The 20,463-nt window shown below is 40.9% G+C and overlaps 2 protein-coding genes and 1 long non-coding RNA gene across 3 annotated transcripts in view; 1 reads left to right on the plus strand and 2 right to left on the minus strand.

Annotated features, from left to right (window-relative positions):
* LOC146681532 (ATP-binding cassette sub-family C member 4-like) overlaps window positions 1-20,463 on the minus strand; it is a 56,614-nt gene that overhangs the window by 16,461 nt on the left and 19,690 nt on the right. The window contains exons 24-27 of the mRNA XM_085448781.1: window positions 19,983-20,083; window positions 19,427-19,618; window positions 19,190-19,345; window positions 18,835-18,924 (exon numbers count right to left, since the gene is read on the minus strand). Coding sequence (XP_085304907.1) covers window positions 18,835-18,924; window positions 19,190-19,345; window positions 19,427-19,618; window positions 19,983-20,083 — 539 coding nt within the window. The remainder of the gene's footprint in view (window positions 1-18,834; window positions 18,925-19,189; window positions 19,346-19,426; window positions 19,619-19,982; window positions 20,084-20,463) is intronic.
* LOC146681534 (ATP-binding cassette sub-family C member 4-like) lies at window positions 487-17,534 on the plus strand. The gene is made up of 19 exons (XM_085448126.1): window positions 487-1,251; window positions 1,675-1,815; window positions 7,176-7,373; window positions 7,649-7,786; window positions 7,918-7,955; window positions 8,035-8,147; window positions 8,231-8,377; window positions 9,420-9,499; window positions 10,431-10,581; window positions 10,734-10,853; window positions 10,954-11,064; window positions 11,732-11,832; window positions 13,003-13,194; window positions 13,295-13,450; window positions 14,165-14,254; window positions 15,685-15,857; window positions 16,056-16,161; window positions 16,570-16,704; window positions 16,785-17,534. Exons 1-19 carry the CDS (start codon window positions 1,204-1,206, stop codon window positions 16,872-16,874), a joined length of 2,328 nt encoding a protein of 775 aa, XP_085304252.1. The 5' UTR covers window positions 487-1,203; the 3' UTR covers window positions 16,875-17,534.
* LOC146681535 (uncharacterized) lies at window positions 2,944-6,323 on the minus strand. The gene is made up of 2 exons (XR_014917903.1): window positions 4,335-6,323; window positions 2,944-3,543 (listed from the first exon to the last, which is right to left on the minus strand). It is a non-coding gene; the product is annotated as an uncharacterized LOC146681535 (long non-coding RNA).

Here is a 20,463-nt window from a genome sequence, read left to right on the forward strand (position 1 = left end):
GGCCACAGTCATTTTATAGCTTTACTTATCTTGTAGTCTTAAGAGCATCAGCAACATTAGGTGTATTTTTATTAAATGTAACCCAGCTGTTCAACTAACCCACGCATACAAAACAGTATATTGGTGTTTTGTGTCAACAATTAATGTTCATCCTTCATAAATTAACCAAATAGCTTTACTATTCAGATGTTAAAAGATGTGACCTGACCTTACCTCACAACAGGGAGCAGTCTCTGATTCCCTTGGTAAGAAAGGAGGAATGATGTCTGATCTTTCTGTCAGAAGCGGCCATACCATGGTTTCCTTAAGCCCTTTCCTCAGCTGCTTGACTTGACGACTTGTTTGTGTTATGACCTACAACGGTGAGACCAAACCAAAACTGAAGTTGGAGTCTGTAAAGTGACACACACTTTAAATGTTAAATATTTAAAGAACATCCACTGTACTATGGAACTCCAAAGTGTTCAAAATTAAATAAATAAATAGGTCAAGATGAAATAAATAACTATGTGAATAAATAAGACACAGATATGTAATGTGAGAATGATATTGTGAAATAATGGAACACATTTTGAAAACAATGCTCATTATTGTGAAACATATTACATTCTGCTATATAAATTTTCTTATTATTGTGAAATATTATTTCATGGTCATTATTTTTCACAATAACAGAGATTATTCCTGAGGCATTTTATTTATTTCCAGCCGTTTTTAGTCCAAAATGACCTTTTTTCAAAGTCAGTCTTTATTTCAAAATCCCGTTTTTCCCGATGGTCTATTTATTTCATAATGCGACTTTTCAGCAGAATGACTTTGTCTGTCAATCAAGAAAGACAGGGCGGAGCCAGTTGTGTGATTGGTTGCTCCTTTACTCAGACATAAGTAATAGCACATGAATTGTCGATTTAGGTTTAATGGTGCAATGCATCTCCTATGCAGCTGGCGGCAGTATGCAGCTCAAAATAAACTTAAGGCACCGACAAATGCAAAACACTGGGCGCGAATAACGTTACAGGTGTATCAATTCTTGTGAAGGGCATGGCTGCAGGAAACAAGTCCGTTTCTGAGTTACTCAGAGAACTTGCTAACCGCTTAGATTGAACGTCTTCACCTCAGTCTGCGTATTGCAGCAGTGTACTGGAGATGAAGTGGTCCCTGGTCCAAGTTCTCATCACAACCGCACAGTGTTAACGTTAGCAAATGCTAACGCTATCACAGCTAGCTCCACTCCACGAAACGCTGTTCAGGGTAAGTAACGATATGTTATTATTGCTTGGTTAGTCTGTCTGTCTGGCAAAAATGAGCTTTTTAATCAGTTTAGTCACAGATTTTTTTTAATACTGTTTTTTATCATAGCAAAGAATTCTATAAATTAGGTAAGAGAAAATAATTGTCTTCTGGGTTAATGTCTGTATTACTATTTACATTGTTGTAGGTAATAGTTATTCATGACTGTTTTAAAGTGGCTTATCTTCTGTGCTAATATGGAAGACAAGTAATCTATGTGAAAGAAAAGAAAGCAATTTTAGTTCAACGTAGTGATTTTGTAAGTGGGTATAATTTGAAAATGCTTTTACTAGTACAGTGGATGTTCTTTAAATATTTAACATTTAAAGTGTGTGTCACTTTACAGACTCCAACTTCAGTTTTGGTTTGGTCTCACCGTTGTAGGTCATAACACAAACAAGTCGTCAAGTCAAGCAGCTGAGGAAAGGGCTTAAGGAAACCATGGTATGGCCGCTTCTGACAGAAAGATCAGACATCATTCCTCCTTTCTTACCAAGGGAATCAGAGACTGCTCCCTGTTGTGAGGTAAGGTCAGGTCACATCTTTTAACATCTGAATAGTAAAGCTATTTGGTTAATTTATGAAGGATGAACATTAATTGTTGACACAAAACACCAATATACTGTTTTGTATGCGTGGGTTAGTTGAACAGCTGGGTTACATTTAATAAAAATACACCTAATGTTGCTGATGCTCTTAAGACTACAAGATAAGTAAAGCTATAAAATGACTGTGGCCTGCCACAGAAGATGAAGATGAGGAAGAAGAGGAATGCTCTCGAGGATAAATGCAGAGTGGCAGGTTACCTTCGGTCCTTCATTGAAAATGGTAAGTCTGCTGCGATAGGTATTTTGCCATTGGTTTTCTCTGATTATACTTTGGTAAATTACATACAGTCCAGTGATCTTGGGTCATTAACAAAGTACACTATAGTAGAGCTGGGCGATATGAGATTTTTTCATATCACGATATTTTTTTTTATAAAAAGGACAAGAGCGGTGAGGTCTATCGCAATAGTTTAATTTTTCTATTGAGAAAAGGTTATTTCGCAATACATATCGTTATATCGCCCAGCTCTACGCTATAGTATAATTTTGTTTTGTTATTTGCTCCATGCAATACATAAGAGTGGTGGCATTATCAGTTGCACTAGAATTGTATGTAGACTACTTTTAGCTTTGTTAACATAAAAATATCTATAAAAGCTACAACAGCAATTTGAGTGGGGCAAAAATGTCTGGTGCCCTGTATGTAAGTGGTCATCTTTTATGGTATTTCTCTATAAAAGATTCAAAATAATGAATATAGGATGTCATTATAGTTTAAAACAATCTTCTGTTGCAGCATCTTGTGCACAACAAAAAGCCCTCATCAAGTTTTGGACAGGATGGGAAGTCTTGCCGAGAAATGACTGTGGAAGTGGTCAACAGCAATCTTCCAAAGTCTTCCACCGGTTTTGAAGTACTACGTCTTCCTGCACACTACTGTACCTATGAGTCATTTCTAATGGACATTCAGGTGTGTCTCAACTCTACTGACTCAGGTTTTGGTCTGGTTTACGATTGATTCCATAACCACATGGTAAAATTAGACCATTTCTTCTTTCTTGCATCACATTACTGTACTCGGTGTTCAAAGAAACGGACAATCTAGTGAGTTCTAGTTCTTTTTAATACACTTGACAGTGAAAAATACAGAGTACAGGTGTGCATTTATGGCTTTTTTAATATAAACTGATGAAGAGTTCAGATATCAAAATCAGTTGTTCACTGTACATTATAAATTACACAATATGTTTTGTTTATACTCGCTACTGATACAAAAAAAATTTCTAGAAAAAATTATTTGAATTAAGATGTTACACTACTGTACTGTGTTCATTGTATTAAATCTGCTCAGAGTTGACATGTACTGTATATCCAACCAAGAAATGAATATCATTAAAGTGACAGCTGTATAAAACAAATCCTGTTTTATAGCCACTCACTGTTTTGTTGAAAATGAAATTGGTTATGCTGTTTTGAGTCAGTATTAGCTACAAAGCTGTAGAAATTTAAAAAAAAAAAAATCCTCCTGACATAGAAACTGATTAAATGTAATAATGTCTTTCTACAAGTGATTTTGAAGTATTGGTAGCACAGCAGGGTCTTGTTCATTCAGTGCATCTGGGAGCTGAATCTCAGGAATGGTGATCTCATTTGATGGGCAGCGATTATGTTGTCCTGTCCAGTCCACACCATAATCCTCATCAACCTGAAAGAGCATGCACATGTTTTAAATCTAAACTGAAGAGGTGTTTCCTGCAGCTGTTCCTAGATGGACTTATTGAGTCTGCCAGGGCCTATGTGAGTTGCTTAGGCATTGGCTACCAACTAATTATTCATTCACCCATTCTAGGTCAGGATTGGTTCTCTTCAGGTATAACAAATTTAACTTTGTTTAAAGTATTGCCATCTATACCTGACAGGTGGGATAAAAGAGAATGGCTTGGGAGGCGCACAGCAAATCTCAAAGTTTTCCAATTAATGCTGAAAGAACCAAGGATGTAAATGTATTCTTGTTTTAGCTTTACCGAAGACACGAGAGAAAGTATATCTATAATGCTGCTGAAATAGACAAAACCATTTCAATAAACTCGCTATTTAACATCAACCTTGTTATGCGTTATCAGAGAACAATCAACTGCAAACAGCAATGAAACGTTCAACTATGTACTATTTAAAGCACTAATGACCCTGTTGTCTAACAAGATGTGATAAGTAAGTAGACTGTGGAAAGCTGGTGGGTCTACTCTGTGTAAAAGGTTCCTACAGGCTCCACTGACCCCAGTCTCCGAGTTAACACACTAACAGCTAACACTGCTAAACGTGTCTCAACGCCGAGATGGCGCCGATAGCTTTAGCCGTAGCTGCCCCACTTAGTTTAGACAGTAACAAAAAAAAGTAAGCGATAATAATTCATTGTCAAACGTCATAATTAAGGTCAACACCTAAACAATGCTGTGTACAGAATCACACAGGTGCTCAATTACAGCATAAACTTACCTTAGACCATCCTCCGTCATTTTCCTCCTAATTGTGCTCGGAGACACAGAAAATGTATCGGCAATTACCCCGACGGTTATCCCGGACAGCACTAAAGTCCTGAGTGCTGCACCGGGATTTCTAGACGTGGACGGCCAACATTTGAAGACTGTTCTTCCTCGGCGTATTCCAAACGAACACGGTGCTGAATTGATCTTAAACCTTTGACAATGCTGTCATCGATGCGAACATCTTGAAGAGCAATTATCATCCCAAGCATTTCAGAAACATCTAAACGACTCAAAACAGTATCTACAGGTAAATGATCCCTCTCTATCTGATTTGCTTAAATGAGCAGAACTGGCTGAAGTTCACACCAGTCCGCCATCCTCCGTGACTTTTGACCTAGCACGCTGTTGCTAGCTGCAGTAGCCGTCCGCGGAGCCGGTATCCAGCCGGTATCCAGGAAAACTAGTCGATGGTAAACGATAAGCCAATAGGTGCAAAGGTCCAGCCCACTTACATTGATTGACAGACAAAGTCATTCTGCTGAAAAGTCGCATTATGAAATAAATAGACCATCGGGGAAAACGGGATTTTGAAATAAAGACTGACTTTGAAAAAAGGTCATTTTGGACTAAAAACGGCTGGAAATAAATAAAATGCCTCAGGAATAATCTCTGTTATTGTGAAAAATAATGACCATGAAATAATATTTCACAATAATAAGTAAATTTATATAGCAGAATGCAATATATTTCACAATAATGAGCATTTTTTTCAAAATGTGTTCCATTATTTCACAATATCATTCTCACATTACATATCTGTGTCTTATTTATTCACATAGTTATTTATTTCATCTTGACCTATTTATTTATTTAATTTTGAACACTTTGGAGTTCCATAGAGGGGTGTGAAAGCTCAGGGAACCCTTAACCATTTTTTTGTCCACCAGGCCACGGCAGAAGCAGATATGGTATGTAAACATTGGTTTGTTTTTTTAAACCCTCTGGTTAAGGTTATTATGGGCATGTGCAGTGAATATCAGCGCTATGTGGCCAGAAGTGTGATAATATAATTTATTTTGTGTAATAAACAACTGCAAGGATAGATGATTACAACAAATAGATGACTAATACATAAAAGTAATACATAGATGAATAATGATGATGAGTTAAGATGCGTAATCATGGCAACAAGTGGGTTTACAAACAGGAGCAGCTGATTAGCATTAGAAAAGCTGAAATAATACCTCAACTGAAGCCAATTGTACTATATGCACTATATGTGCACAGTTACAGGAATATTTTTTGTTCTATTGCTTTCTATTAATTTATATAATTTTAAGTTAAGCAGGACAGAGTTCTTTTAAAGAAAGATTTACTTATATTCTCAAAAGTTAAGCATGACAGGCTTCTGTTTAAGAAAGAGACCTGTTTTACTGTGTTAATGTTGTCATTTTGAGCTAAAAATAAATGGCTAAATGATCATTTGTTTCCCATATGGTCATATCACAAAGAATATGCATCTGCTTAAATCAAATTCAAGTCAAATGGTTAAAAAATAATTTCACACACAAAAAAAATAGCTACCACACTGGGAAGGGTGAAGACAACTGGGTTGCCCGGCCCTGGCCACGAGGTGTCCCTTATTTATTTTTCAGCGAGTTGGCAACCCTAGCTGTGGTCGTTGTATCTGTCATCGGTACCAACTCCACGAACTCCTCGGTGACGGTCAATGTGTCATCAACTCCGCGGATGAAAATTGCCAGTTGTGCAACATCTGTAATGTCCGTGCCTTCATCAATTGCAACTGAAAACACAATAAATGACTTTACTTTTTGCTTCAACTGGCTGTCCAAATCCGCTGAAAGATCAGAAATCCTGTCAGCAACTGTGTTTGTTGTCAGGCTGATATTTGCAAAGGCCTGGCGCTTTTCAGGGCACACAATCTCCGATGCGTTCATCATACATGTTTTTACAAATTCACCGTCACTAAATGGTTTTGAAGCTAGTGGACTTTCGTTAGCAATGAGGTAGCTAGCTTTCACTGGAGCATCACTGATGTCTCGGCTGTGAGTAAACACAGACTGCTGTTTCTTCAGACCCGCCAACAGTTCATTCACCTTCTCTCTTCTCCGCTGTCCTTGAAAGTTGTCATATTTGTCGGCATGAAGACTCACATAGTGGCGACGGAGGTTATATTCTTTTCAGCACTGCAACATGCTGGGAACACACCAAACATACAGCTTTCCCATTCACTTCCGTGAGGAGGATGACCATTTATCTTGGAACACTCTGCATCCACTTTTCTCTTTTTTGACAGAGACATATTGGGGCAATGAGGGTGCCAAAACAGATCAGGTTTAAATTTCGCGGGCAAAACAAAGTAGCTCACAATTGCTATTGCGCCATCCAATGGACACAATTGGAACAACAGTTTCTTTATTGAAAAATTGCTGCTCATTTTTATACTTTACAAAATCATCTCGCGGGCTGGATTAAACCCGTTTGCGGGCCTGATCCGGCCCGCGGGCCGTACGTTTGACACCCCTGTATTAGATCATAGACTGAAGGGGCTGCAGGGATTTATCTTTGTCTCTTCAGGAGATGTTTTCTGAAATTCAGCCACACTACTACCATTTGTAGAAAAGCACAAACAAGACTGAGTGCTGCCAAAGCAAGCTGACTGTCAACAGACTATCTGGGTGACTCGCAGGACTTTGAAGATGTAAACCGCAGTACATTTCCAAACACTACAAAGTGTGTGTTTCACATGAGGAGGTGGTGCTGCCATAGGTCTGTAAAACACAGCTGTACAATTTCCTAACACTTGGTGATATGTGTGTGTGTTTGTCAGGGTCACATGGTGGCAAAGGGAACTTACACGGAGCTTCAGCAGTCTGGATTGGACTTCACCTCCCTTCTCAAGAAGGAGGAAGAGGAGCAACAGCAGCCTCATCATGACACCCCCACCAGAACTCGAACTCTGTCTCAAAATTCAGTGCTGTCCCAGACTTCCTCTGTCCAGTCCATCAAAGATGAAGACCAGTTACCGGTTAGTGGATAATTATCAGTAAAAACAGCCTAGTTTTTAAAAAATCAGGGTTGTTTATAGGAAATGGGTCGTTTCTGCCCATCCCTAGTTTAATATCATGTTTGCTTTTCTTTCTTTTCCCCTTCCCCAATGGTCTTTAACATACAGAGCGTGCTGAACTGACACAACTTGAGCTTAGTTTGCTTTAGTCCGTTTTCATTTTGACAAGTTAAACACAGGGAACTTGACGGCCAGTGATCATGATACTTGTCTGCATGCTGATGACTTCCTCGCAGGCGGAGAAAGTTCAGACATTTGCAGAGGAGACTCGAGCTCAGGGAACCATTGGAATACGCATCTATGCCAAGTATCTGGCAGCTGGGGCCAACATTGTGGTTCTGCTGGCTGTCGTGCTGCTTAACATCATGGCTCAGGTACACAAAGACTCACCTGCACTTGTAATTCGCCTTCCACATGTTAGCTCAGTGAGAATAAGTGTTGAATGCATTTCACATGTGTAATATAAAGCAGTAAAAATTATTTTTTTGGCTTTTATATCTTCTAGGTAGCATACATCATGCAAGACTGGTGGCTAGCTTACTGGTAAGTATCTTCAATCTGCCGTTTTCCTCATAGACTGCAGCTTTTACATGTCTGTTTATACTCATGTCTGACTGTTTAGGGCTGATGAGCAAGAAAAACTAATGGCCAGCAGTAACATGACTAACATCACAACAAATGGACTAAATGTCACCAAAGAGCTGGACACGGATTTTTACCTGGGAATTTATGGAGGTAAAGGCGTTCTCTTATTTACACTGCGCTGCATTTCTTCTGATTTTACTCCACTGGTGTTTTATGGTGTGTTATTTTTCCAGGTTTGACTGCAGTCACCATAATCTTTGGCTTTGGCAGGAATTTGGTGCTGTTCAATGTGCTAGTGAGGTGTTCACAGTCTCTGCACAACCGCATGTTTAGCGCTATACTCCAAACACCCGTGCGCTTCTTTGACATCAATCCGATTGGTAAGCAAAACTTTGCAAATTTTTAGTGTTGTACGTTCTAAAGCCAGAGTCGGTAAATTGTAGAATTTTGTAGTTCAAAAACTTCTAAATGGAATTCTGTAGTGCTCGTGTGGGCCAACCACTCACCGGAGGGGAGATGGTCAGGGGCAGGCTGAGAAATCTGGCTTTAGGAACTTGGAATGGCACCTTTCTGTTGGGGAAGGAGCCTGAGCTAATGCTTAAGGTTGAGAAATATGAACTAGGTGTAGTCACGGTCACATGAACTCATAGCTTTTGCTCTGGTGTCTAGAGAGGGCTGGACATTGTACCAGTCCTGGGTTGCCCTCAGTGAGAGGTGACAGGCAGGTTGGGTATACAGGTATCCCCAATTTGGCAACTGTGCTTTGGGATGGATGAGTCTGGTTGTTTCCCTGTGCATTTGAGTCAAGAAACAGGTCCTGACTGTCATTTTATGCTTATGTGTAAAATCACATTTGACACGTCAGCACAATACCCAACCCTCTTCAAGTCCCTGGGTAGGATGCTTGATCTGCTTAAATGATGTCCTCAATCCTGCTGATACACTTTTTGTAGTGGAAGCAGAGTCTGGAGCTAACCCATCCATCACTGTGGCTGAGGCCACTGAAGTAAAAAAACAAACAAACAAAAAAGCTGGCCAGGCCCCAGGGTTAGATGAGGTTTGGTGAGGTTCCTCTTCCTTACACATAGGGTCAGGAACTCAGTCATACCTTGGTGTGACCCAAATAACCCAGATAAAGGGGGTAAAGATGGATGGATGAATTTTGTGGTTACTTTTACTCCATTTGCCATCTTTGTGGGGGCACAGTATACAATTCAATTTTATACTATTTTTTATACAATTTTATACAATTCAATAGCGCCAAATCACAACAAAAGTCGCCTCAAGGCGCTTCATAGATACAGAGAAAAACCCAACAATCATATGACCCCCTATATACAGGCAAGGAAAGTTAAACTAAACATTAATCTTACTCTAGCTGGTTTCAAAGTGTGGTGATAATTATCTCTTGTCTGACCTCAGGAAGAGTATTGAACAGATTTTCAAAGGACATTGGGCTGCTGGACTCCAACATGCCAGTGACGTTTGCAGATTTCGTTCAGGTGAGGGTAGATTTCTCAGCAAAGACACAGCAGCATTTTTCTTTTCTAAACCACTGACAAAGCTGCAATGAAGATCATAACAAGTGACAGTTTATGGTGGAGCTGTAGCCTCCACGCTCTTTTCGATAAACACAGCAGGTCCAGAGCAAAGGTAGGGAAGTATTTCCCTGAAGTAACAGCAGCACTCACTACTGTAATGATAATAAAACTTTCAAGCCAATAAAAGTCATTTAAAGTCCAATTAAAAAAAAAACGGTAACAAGTCTTAATAGAATCAAATCAACAGTTCAACAACCTAAGAAGAAAAGCGATCTTACCATGTGCTCATCTGTTGCTGGGTAGTTTTCCAAAGTGAAAGCTAAATTCTATGAAGAAAATGCCATAACTAGGCAATTTAAACTTTGCTGCAGACTCACAGCAGCTGTCCCATCACTATGAAATCAATGCAGTACCTGAAATACTTCACTCAGGTCCAGGCTTTATAACTCATTAGCCCTTAGCTCTTAACTTTGAAGCTAATCATTACACTGATTACACGCTGCTGGACAAAATATTACGAATTTCTTTGTTGTCACATGTTCCTTGAGCTTGCCTCAGTCACTCAGTACTCAGTGCTGCCACTGGTGAGTAAAGCGAAAGTGTAAGCGCTGTGGCACTGCCCTTTGCTGAGGTTGGTAACATTTACCTACTGATGCCCATCTGAGATAACGCTCTTATTTGTAACAGAGGGTCAAAGATCTCTTTGAAGAATAAAATGAGTAAAACTGACAGTGCTGTTACTAAAGTGAAAGGCTGAAGTACAATGCACAAGTTAATGAAAATACTTTCTCATTCTGTAAAACATTCATTTTTCTTTTCTAAAGACACTCAAAAAGAAAAAGGCACAAGAACAAACCACTTTAATGTTGATGTGTTTTTCTGTTGTGAGCAGATCTTCCTCCAGATACTTGGGGTCATTGCTGTTGCAGCGTCAGTGATTCCCTGGATCCTTATCCCCGTTGTCCCCCTCCTTCTCATCTTTCTTTATTTGCGTCGCTACTTTCTGCGGACCTCCAGAAATGTTAAACGGCTGGAGTCCACCAGTGAGTGTCCTACAGTACAACAGTGTGTGAAGAAGGAGATACACGTGCTGCTACTGTTGTTTCTTTTTCATTTTAAAACCTGCATATGTAATATCTTTAAAACTTGAAGCTCTTTAACCTATTGGTAACTTCTGACTCATCTGTGTCCTCAGCTCGGAGTCCAGTCTTCTCCCACTTGTCCTCATCTCTTCAGGGCCTTTGGACAATCCGAGCATTTGGGGAAGAGAAGCGCTTCCAGAAAGTCTTTGATGCCCATCAGGACCTGCACTCAGGTGCTCTTCATGCTTGGCACATAGAAGCTCATATTATGATCAGAGAACTTAAAAATTGTATGTTTTTGAACTGTCTGTGATGGATTGTTTCCCTGTGCAGAGGCCTGGTTCCTGTTCCTGACCACCTCTCGCTGGTTTGCTGTCCGCCTTGATGGCATCTGCTCCATCTTTGTTACCATCACTACTTTTGGCTGTCTGCTGCTCAGAGACAGTGAGAGAACTAATTTTACTGTTGATTTAGTCTTGCTGTTTGCGATCGCTTACCAGCAGGGGGCAGCTGTGTGCCGGTTATCCACTATATTGCCAAAAGTATAGGCTTACCCATCCAAATTGATGAACGATCAAGCTTCTCCATCTGGCAAGCCGATGGTCCAGTCTGAGAATGGTACTTATCTGACTGTTTCCAGGGAAAGAAACTCTTAGTGCAGCATACCAAGACATTTTGGACAATTTCATTCAGGAAGGGGCCATCAAGGCGATGGCCCCCTGTTCTAGCATGACTGTGTACAGTACACAAAGCAACGTCCATGAAGTCCATGAAGACATGTGTGAGTGAGTTTGGGATGAATTCGAGTGGAGATGACGAGCTAGGCCTTCTCATCCAACATAAGTGTCTGACCTCACAAATGCACTTCTGGAAGAATGATCAAAAATCCCAAAAACGCACTGCTAAACCTTGTGGAAGAGTTGAAGCTGCATAATTTTAAACCCTCTAAATTAAATGGATGGGATGTCACTCAAGTTCATATGCTTGCGAAGGCAGTTAAGTGAATACTTTTGGCAATACAGTGTATATGCAGTCCAGCAGATGCTGAGTGATTGCTGCCGTTTAACTTTTAAAAGTGTTAGTAAAATGGTTGTTTTCCTGCTCCTGTCAGAGCTTGATGCGGGTGCTGTTGGTTTGGCTCTGAGCTACTCTGTCACACTAATGGGCATGTTCCAGTGGGGTGTCAGACAGAGTGCAGAGGTGGAGAACATGGTAAGATACTCACTGTCTCTTTTATTTCCAGAGCTTGTATCATTTCTGTCCATACTGAGCTTTTGCTATTCCCATATAAATCTCACTAATTTCCAGAAATAGTCCAAAGATTGTATTTATTCTGTCATTTGAACATCAAAAGTCTTCTTTGCCATTTTGTTTTATATTTATGGTTGTTGGGCTTGTTGACATGGAGGTGAATCTGAGACCACTTTCCTGATGTTGTATGATTTCTGCCTGGTGTGCTACGCATCTTAAACTTGTGTTGTCAGCAGACTTAAATGATCAAAAATTTTTAGGAGTCTGAAGTAAATTATTTATTTGGGTGATGCAGTGGTTAGAACTGTTGTCTCCCAGCAAGAAGAAGGTCCTGAGTTTAACTCCACCATCAGGCCGGGGTCTTTCTGTGAGGAGTTTGTATGTTCTCCCCATGTTTGTGTGGTTTCTCTCCGGGTACTCCAGTTTCCTCCGAAAGTCCACAGACATGAAGTTAGTTGTGAATTTAAAATGCCCGTAGGTGTGAATGTGAGTGCGAATGGTTATCTGTCGACCTGGCGACCTGTCCGGGGTGTACCCTGCCTCCCGACCTGTGGTAGCTGGGATAGGCTCCAGTCCCCCCGTGACCCTGAATTTGATAAGCAGAAGAGGACGAATGGACATTATTATTTTGCAAGAGTCCAAAGGGTTAAGCTTTGGGATTCTGCTCTTTCACATGAATAGCATGAATAGACCACTAGTTGTACTGGTGTTTCTCTGGCATCTGTCCATAATAAATAATACCTGCATTCTCCTTGATACCAAGTAGACACACTAAATGATTCTATAACATCCGTCTGATTCACGTGGCAGTTCTCCTTCATTGAGAAAAGCAGCTCATGGAGAAAAAGTAGCTTAGGAAAATAATCCTGCAGAAACAGTGGCAGACTGAAGCATCCTGAACACTGAGTTGTGAGTTGCAGACTTGCTGATTGGATGTGGAGGATGTGGTGGGCAGTATCTTCTTAAATTTTTGGTGTAATTCTAGATATTAATCCATTCTTTCAGATTTACCTGATTGTTTATTTCTTAAATTGAACTTGTATGCAAATAGTTTTATTACATGTTGTGTTCTTGACTACACCACACAGACTGATCCTGATTTAATGTGCATTCCTGCGTTTCTGTCCTCAGATGACATCAGTGGAAAGAGTAGTAGAGTACACTAAACTGGAGAGTGAAGCACCCTGGGAAACCCAGAAACGTCCTCCTCCTGATTGGCCAAGTAAAGGCCTGGTGACTTTTGACCAGGTCAACTTCTCCTACAGTGCTGACGGACCTCAGGTGCTGCACAACCTGAAAGCCATGTTTAGACCCCAAGAGAAGGTCAGACATCAAGGTTTATTTGTTTTGTTTCTAAGAACCTGAAGCCATTTGTGTGATACGCTGTCAAACCAAAGCTTATGTTCTGTGTCCTGTGGGTCAGGTTGGTATTGTGGGTAGAACAGGAGCCGGGAAAAGCTCTCTGGTCTCGGCTCTGTTCCGCCTGGCAGAGCCCCAGGGGAAGATCTACATCGACGGTATTGTGACCTCTGAGATCGGCCTCCATGACCTGCGGCAGAAGATGTCCATCATTCCTCAGGTACAACATCATAGCTGACCTCTTAGCAGAACACAACACTAGCATCTGGCTACTCTTGTTGCCTTGTTTCGTAGCTCGTCTACTATGACTTTGTTACTTTGACATGAGAAATATTTGGCTAATAAGTGACATTAATTATTACTAGTTGGGCACATCCTTAAAGCTAAGAAAGGATCAGCAGCCCCAGTCTGCTCTGACACTCTAGAGTCACTTCTGTTTGCTCTGTGAGAAAAGCACAAGTGTTGCAACAAAGTGCACAAGCACTTTGTTGCAACTGCTTTGATTTGGTGCTTATAAATAAAATTGAATTATTTGCTCAAACAATTATACGAGTGTAGTTTTAACACTGCATCTTTTGGTTTTTTTTGTTGTTTGTTTGTTTGTTTTCACCAGCTTACCAGTAATGAGTTAAAATCAGCTGTCCAGCAAACATTTTCTCCTCAACGCTCTCAGCATTTCAATTCCCACAAAGCTCTTTGCTGTGATCAGTCAGAACTTTTGCAAACTGTAGGATGCATTCAAAACCAAAGGAGGGCAGCTGGTTACAGTTTGCCATGTGTGCCATTTAGGTTTTTTAAACTTTTACCTGCCACAGCAGGACATTCACTCAGATATGTCGAAATAAGTCACTGTGCTGTTCTGTTTACAAATAGTCCACAAAATCTAATCATTTTGGTGTCCTCTGGGTTCTCCAACTCTCCCCCACCCCTTTAGGACCCGGTACTGTTTACGGGTTCCATGAGAAAGAACCTGGATCCATTTAACCAACACACAGATGAAGAACTGTGGAGTGCTCTGGAAGAGGTCAGTAACTCTCACAATCGGCAGAATCAGTAGTGTGTGAGTTTTAATTCTTGCATGATGAAGCAGAATACTTGCCAAACTATTTTATTATCTTACCATACAACAGAAATATTGTGAAATATGTCAGGTTGGCTCATCAGAGCGTAGCGTACTAGCATCAAACTGTCCCATTCAGGATGACTGAGGGTAGAGGAGCTGCTGTCTCTATTGCATGAGGATATTCTCTTACATAGGCAATTATGTAATTATGTCCTGAAGCCAGGAGCGGACAATCAGAGATCCCAGTGTGGTGGTGAATGACCTCAAGGATTTTGACCTCAAAATCAGCCTTGAAAAGAGCTGCCAGGAACCTGCACCATGTATGGACTGTCTGGGGCTCTATATAGATCCTATTCCTAATTGTGTCACTTTCAGAGCAGAGGATCATCAGCATCCTTCACACATTGTCTCTCCCTCTTTCAGCTGAGAAAAACTGTGCAGTTCCAACTCTCTGCATCCTTGCACTCTTTAATTTCTGTGGTGCATTTACAACCGCTTATAATGAGGGATTGTCAGCTTTGGGTCACATCTCTACATCTGCTGCTGTCACAGTGTAACAATAACACCGCACTGTCTATCACAGTTCTCCACCTGCAGAGGAACCCAGCAGCTCTTATTGCACAAATACCTCTGAGGGTGATGTTACCCAGAGTAGCCCTTATGGCCTATGATGGGAAGGCAGTGAATGGCACAAATGTGCTAAAGCTGTGCTCTTAGCATCACGGGACATCTCTGTGGGTAACATTGTTGTCAAAACAGATGACTATGCAGTAATTATATTATGTTATAGTTTATATTAATCTTTGTTAGGATATTTAGATACTAACAGGTCTTATTCATGATTTTTATATGTAAGAAGAAGAACTTCAAATTTAATGCAGAGAAGCTAATATGTGAAGAATGGAGTCTCTCTTTTATACTGATTGCAGCATTCTGGATCAACTGAAGGCTTTTAGGCTTTTACAGCAATGCAGCCTAGAATAAATAAATACACCAACTAGCTTTCCAGCTTTACTTTGAGACAGGTTGCTTCTAATTTTACAGGTACTGCACAAATTAATAGAAAGAAAAGAAAGGCAGTCCTTAATGTAGATGCTAAGGAACATACCCTGATCAAACATGAGTCCTTGTGTTATTGGAGGTTGAGTCAGTGTCAGGTTAGACACACTATTTGTTTTTGAATCATTTGTCTTGATTGATAAATAAAGCTGGGTGTCATCTGCGTATCATATCATAGCAGTGCTTCTAATAATGTCTAAGGGAAGCATGTATGATTGGTCCCAGTACAGAACCCTGTGGAACTAACTGTAAAAAGACGACAGAGCAGGAATTATTTATAGAGGACACACACAGTGTAGTTAAAGCTGCTTTATTTTTTTTTATTCCTGCAGGTGCAGCTAAAGTCTGTGGTGGAAGAGCTCCCTGGAAAGTTGGAGACTGCCCTGGCTGAGTCGGGCTCCAACTTCAGTGTGGGCCAGAGGCAACTGGTGTGTCTGGCACGAGCTGTCCTGAGGAAGAACCGCATCCTCATCATTGATGAGGCCACAGCCAATGTGGACCCGAGGTACTGCAAGATGACGTTTGCCTACTGTGTATGAACAACATCTTGTTAGACAGAAGAATATCTTGTGTACTGCAGCATGATGGGATACAGAAACTACTCAGCTGATAACACTTACTTTGACACATCGGTGGTTGTTTGCTGATAGTAAATTTTATCTAAAGGTCACACTAACAGAAGCGTTTATTTCTGCGGCTGCAGGACCGATGAGCTGATCCAGAAAACCATACGAGATAAATTCAGGGAATGCACTGTGCTCACCATCGCTCATCGCCTCAACACCATCGTAGACAGCGACCGTATACTGGTGAGTCCTGAATCGTTGACACTGATGCCACTTAATTAGGTAAAACCTCTAATTAGGTAGTAGTTAAACAACTAATGCAAAGGTAAAAAGTAGAATGGCTTTTTGCTGAGAGCTGGATCCAAATAATCTGTCAATGCCAGGCCTTAGAAATGCATTAATGCTTAATGCATTCTGTATTTGACAAGATTGGTGTCCAAACATACAAACTGTAACACAAGTGTGACTGTCACCTTTGGAGCAGCTTCTGCTTTCCCTGTATGTGGATGGAGTGTCGGGCTTTCTGGGTTTAGCAGTTTTTCTTTCATAGCCTGAAAAATGCCAGATTCAAGTCAAGAGGCTATTAGTTTTACTTTGAAACTCATACTTTGCTCTTACTTTTGTGCAATAATCAGAACTATTTGTTTCCAGGTTCTAGATGCGGGGAAGATCCATGCGTATGATGAGCCGTACACCCTGCTGCAGGATCCCACTAACATTTTTTATAAAATGGTGCAGCAGACGGGCAAACAGGAGGCAGCAGCTCTTCTAGAGGCAGCTAAAAAGGTCAGTTTGTTTTCGTTAAGTGTGAAGAACTTGAGTCAATCTCTTTTTGTAAACTGACATTTGTAAACTATGCGTTCCAGGCTTACGACAGCAGGAGCCGCCCCAGCCTGTCAAACGGACACGCAGTAACAGCAGACGGGAACTTGGTTATCTTTGAGACCGCTCTGTAAGCTCAGGGAGGCACTGAATTGCTGCTGCTCCTCCAGAAGATCCCTGGGCTGTAAAGCCCCTCCAGTCTCTGGTGAAAGCGCTGATCTGCTGCTGGTGGCGTAAGACGGGGTGGACGTGACCTGCACAGCATTGATTTGCTGGGCCTGATGTGGCCACACAGTGCAGCTGTTTCCTCAGACTGACTGCCCAGAAATCAGGGCTATGAGAACTGTTGATGTAGAGCACTACCTATTTATCTCTCACGTGTTAAATTGCTGCTCAGCATTCTGGTGCCTTGCACAAATAGCTTTTAAATGGCTACATAATCCTTAAAATCCCAAGTGCTTTAATTTACTGATGGAAGTAAATCACTTGTAGATCAAAGTGATATTATTGTTCAGGATTAGTAACGACCAAATTCTTACTCTGCAGAGATCTCTCTGTATTTTTTTCACATTTATCTCTTTAACTACATGTTTTAAAGACTTGGAAAAAAAGCGTCACAAGATTTCAGTGTTAAATATTTTGTTCCTTGTGTTGTTTAAATGCTGACTGAAGCATTTCTAGGGAGGAAAGTGAAATAGCAGTGTGAGCTGTCTGCTGAATGTTTAAGTTATTTCAACTTTGCACGCTTGTTTTGTCAAATATTACATAAAAGGCCCACACATCTCACATGGTAACATTTGTCTTGGTGTATTGTGTAGTTTTTGCTTTTTGGCAAATATTGCTACTAAGATATAATACTGAAATCAAATCTTTGGTCAAGTCAAGAAGACAAGGACTGTTACAAATTACATGAACTTTATGAAAATTCGTGTACAAAAAGTATAACGGTGGGGAATTCAAGGTCAAATTCTGAAGCTTACAGATCTTACAGAGTAGCTTGTTCACATGTGACAATGTAACCATAATTTATGATTTCAACATAACTTAAAAACAGACACAGATCAAATAAGATCAAAGCATAAAAAACATCAAACGCCCCAGTCGTTGCACACAGTTGGAGGCAGGAGGAGCTCGCGGTGCTCAGAGGTTGCTGCAAGAGTTCAGCTGATTCCAGTGTTTCACTCCACGTCACAGTTTAACTTCTCTGTTTGGGTGTGAGAGAGACTTGTTGGAAGTAGACCTCACCTGGTTGTAGCAGCCACAGAAAAGTCTAAATTATTTTGCTCAGGCTGCTGTCATAAGCTGGAAAGCATGGAAACTGTGTGGATGCAGATTTTTCAGCCATGTTTAAGGGGACTCTTTTTCACCTCACCTTCCTGCTGACTCCAGCAGAGCCGCTGCCTCAGCCTGGCCCATCTCTTGCACCATCTTGTAGAGAGCACCCTCCTTGTTTTGCAGTAGAGTGAAAGGACAGTCCAGCTCCTGGATGGTGCCACTGTCCAGCACCTTAGGCCAAGAGAAAACATACGGTGGTGTAACAGTTAACACAGGAACATTTTTTGCATATCTGTGTACTCTAACAGTATGAATTTATTAAAAAGCTACAGTCGGAATAGCTGAGTCACCAGTATACGGTCGCTGTCTATGATGGTGTTGAGGCGATGAGCGATGGTGAGCACAGTGCAGTCTCTGAACTTTTCCCGAATGGTTTTCTGGATCAGCTCATCTGTCCTGCAGTAACAACAAGAAAAACACTTTGAGAATCATGTGGGAAAAGTGTGTTGAGAAAGCTCCTGGATGTCTAGGAGCTCTCTGTACTGGTAATGTATCTGGAGGACCTTGGGTCAACGTTGGCCGTGGCTTCGTCGATGATGAGAATGCGATTCTTCCTCAGGACTGCTCTGGCCAGGCACAGCAGCTGCCTCTGGCCCATGCTGAAGTTGGAGCCTGACTCAGCCAGGACAGTCTCCAGCTTCCCAGGCAGCTCCTCCACCACAGACTTCATCTGTACCTGCAGTGAACATGGAGAGGAGAAACCTGTAGCTGGTCTGTGGGCAGTAACGACAAATCTGGGTGTGCTAATTAAATACTAGCCTCTTCCAGAGCTTTCCACAGGTCTTCATCAGTGTGCTGGTTGAAAGGGTCCAAGTTCTTCCTCACACTGTCAGTAAAGAGAACTGGGTCCTGGGGAGCAGAGGGGAGAGAAGTCAGGGAGAAAAATCAGTAGACTCTGCTACGTCATTAATTCTATGTACCGGATATGGATTTGGAAACGACACGCAGTATCGTATGACTTTGAAAATCTGTGTTTTTAGTTTAATTTACTGAAAATAAATGATATAGCAGTTTCAATTAATAGAAGAATAACAGAAATGGATAGCATTATTGTAACAGTGAGATTGTAACTACGTATTTCTTCAGGCAGTTGAAGTGTCATCTGATGTTGTACCTGAGGAATGATGGACATCTTCTGGCGCAGGTCATGTAGGCCAATCTCAGAGGTCACAATACCGTCGATGTAGATCTTTCCCTGGGGCTCTGCCAGGCGAAACAGAGCCGAGACCAGAGAGCTTTTCCCCGCTCCTGTTCTACCCACAATACCAACCTGACCCACAGGACACAAAACATCAACAGCTGATCATTACTCAGACCCCAACCAGCTGTTCTCCACAAACCGATGTGTCACCTTCTCTTTGGGTTGAAACGTGGCGTTGATGTCTTTGAGGACCGGTGGTCCATCCTTGCTATAAAAGAAGTTCACTCGATCAAAGGTTATCATTCCTTGGCTCGGCCAATCAGGGGGAGGACGCCTCTGAGTTTCTAAGGGTGCTTCACTCTTTAGCTCAGTGTACTCCACCACCCTCTCCACTGATGTCATCTGAAAAGCCAAGAGGTCTTTTTCAATTATGCTTTTTGTAGCCTATGTTAACGTTCATTCATAGGCATCAGGATGTTTTTATATTTTTTAAACCCCAAAACCGAAAATTCCAACTTTCCTACAAAGGGCTTTATAATTTGTACAGCATACTTTACTGTAAGTGCAGAAGTCAAGTGTCCAAAGTTTTTGTACAAATGAGGTATGATCAAAATTTGAGAGGATTAAGGGAAATGGAAACTTTGCTCCATGTAACTGTCCATTAAGTACATTTATCTTCACCCACCAACATCATTTTCATCAACATCATTCATTCAAAAAAAAAAAAAAAAACTGGAAATACAAAATGTCATCACTCAGTTCTTACCATGTTCTCCACCTCTGCACTTTGTCTCACTGTCCACTGGAAGTTTCCTATCAGTGTTACAGCATAGGTCAGCACAAGGCCCACCTCTCCAGCCTCCAGGCCTAATGGATCCAAAACATGATCAGAAATCAGAGGCTAGTTCAGGACTTTCTTCTGCATTAACTCACTGTGTGTGGTTAGGGTATTTAGCAAACTAAATGCAGTTAAATTAAACATTTAATTGTGTTTAGTTTGCTAAATACCCCAAGCCCACTAAGGGGCTGGTTGGTTTAAAAGTTGTGGAACTGTTTGGTTTTTCTTTCCTTTATTTTTAATAGTTTAAGTAAAGGTTTTAATAAACGTCCATTTATGGCAAATCTTATTAATCTACATTATATATTCTTGACCTGTTGCACAGATTCAATTCAATTCACATCAATTTGATTTATATAGCACCAAATCACAGCAACAATTGCCTCAAAGCACTTTATATTGTAAGGTA

This window comes from Copadichromis virginalis, linkage group LG23, assembly GCF_057382275.1.
Source record: "Copadichromis virginalis isolate Kocher_CV1m ecotype Utaka linkage group LG23, C_Virginalis_male_GT1.1, whole genome shotgun sequence".
Taxonomy (NCBI): Eukaryota; Metazoa; Chordata; class Actinopteri; order Cichliformes; family Cichlidae; genus Copadichromis; species Copadichromis virginalis.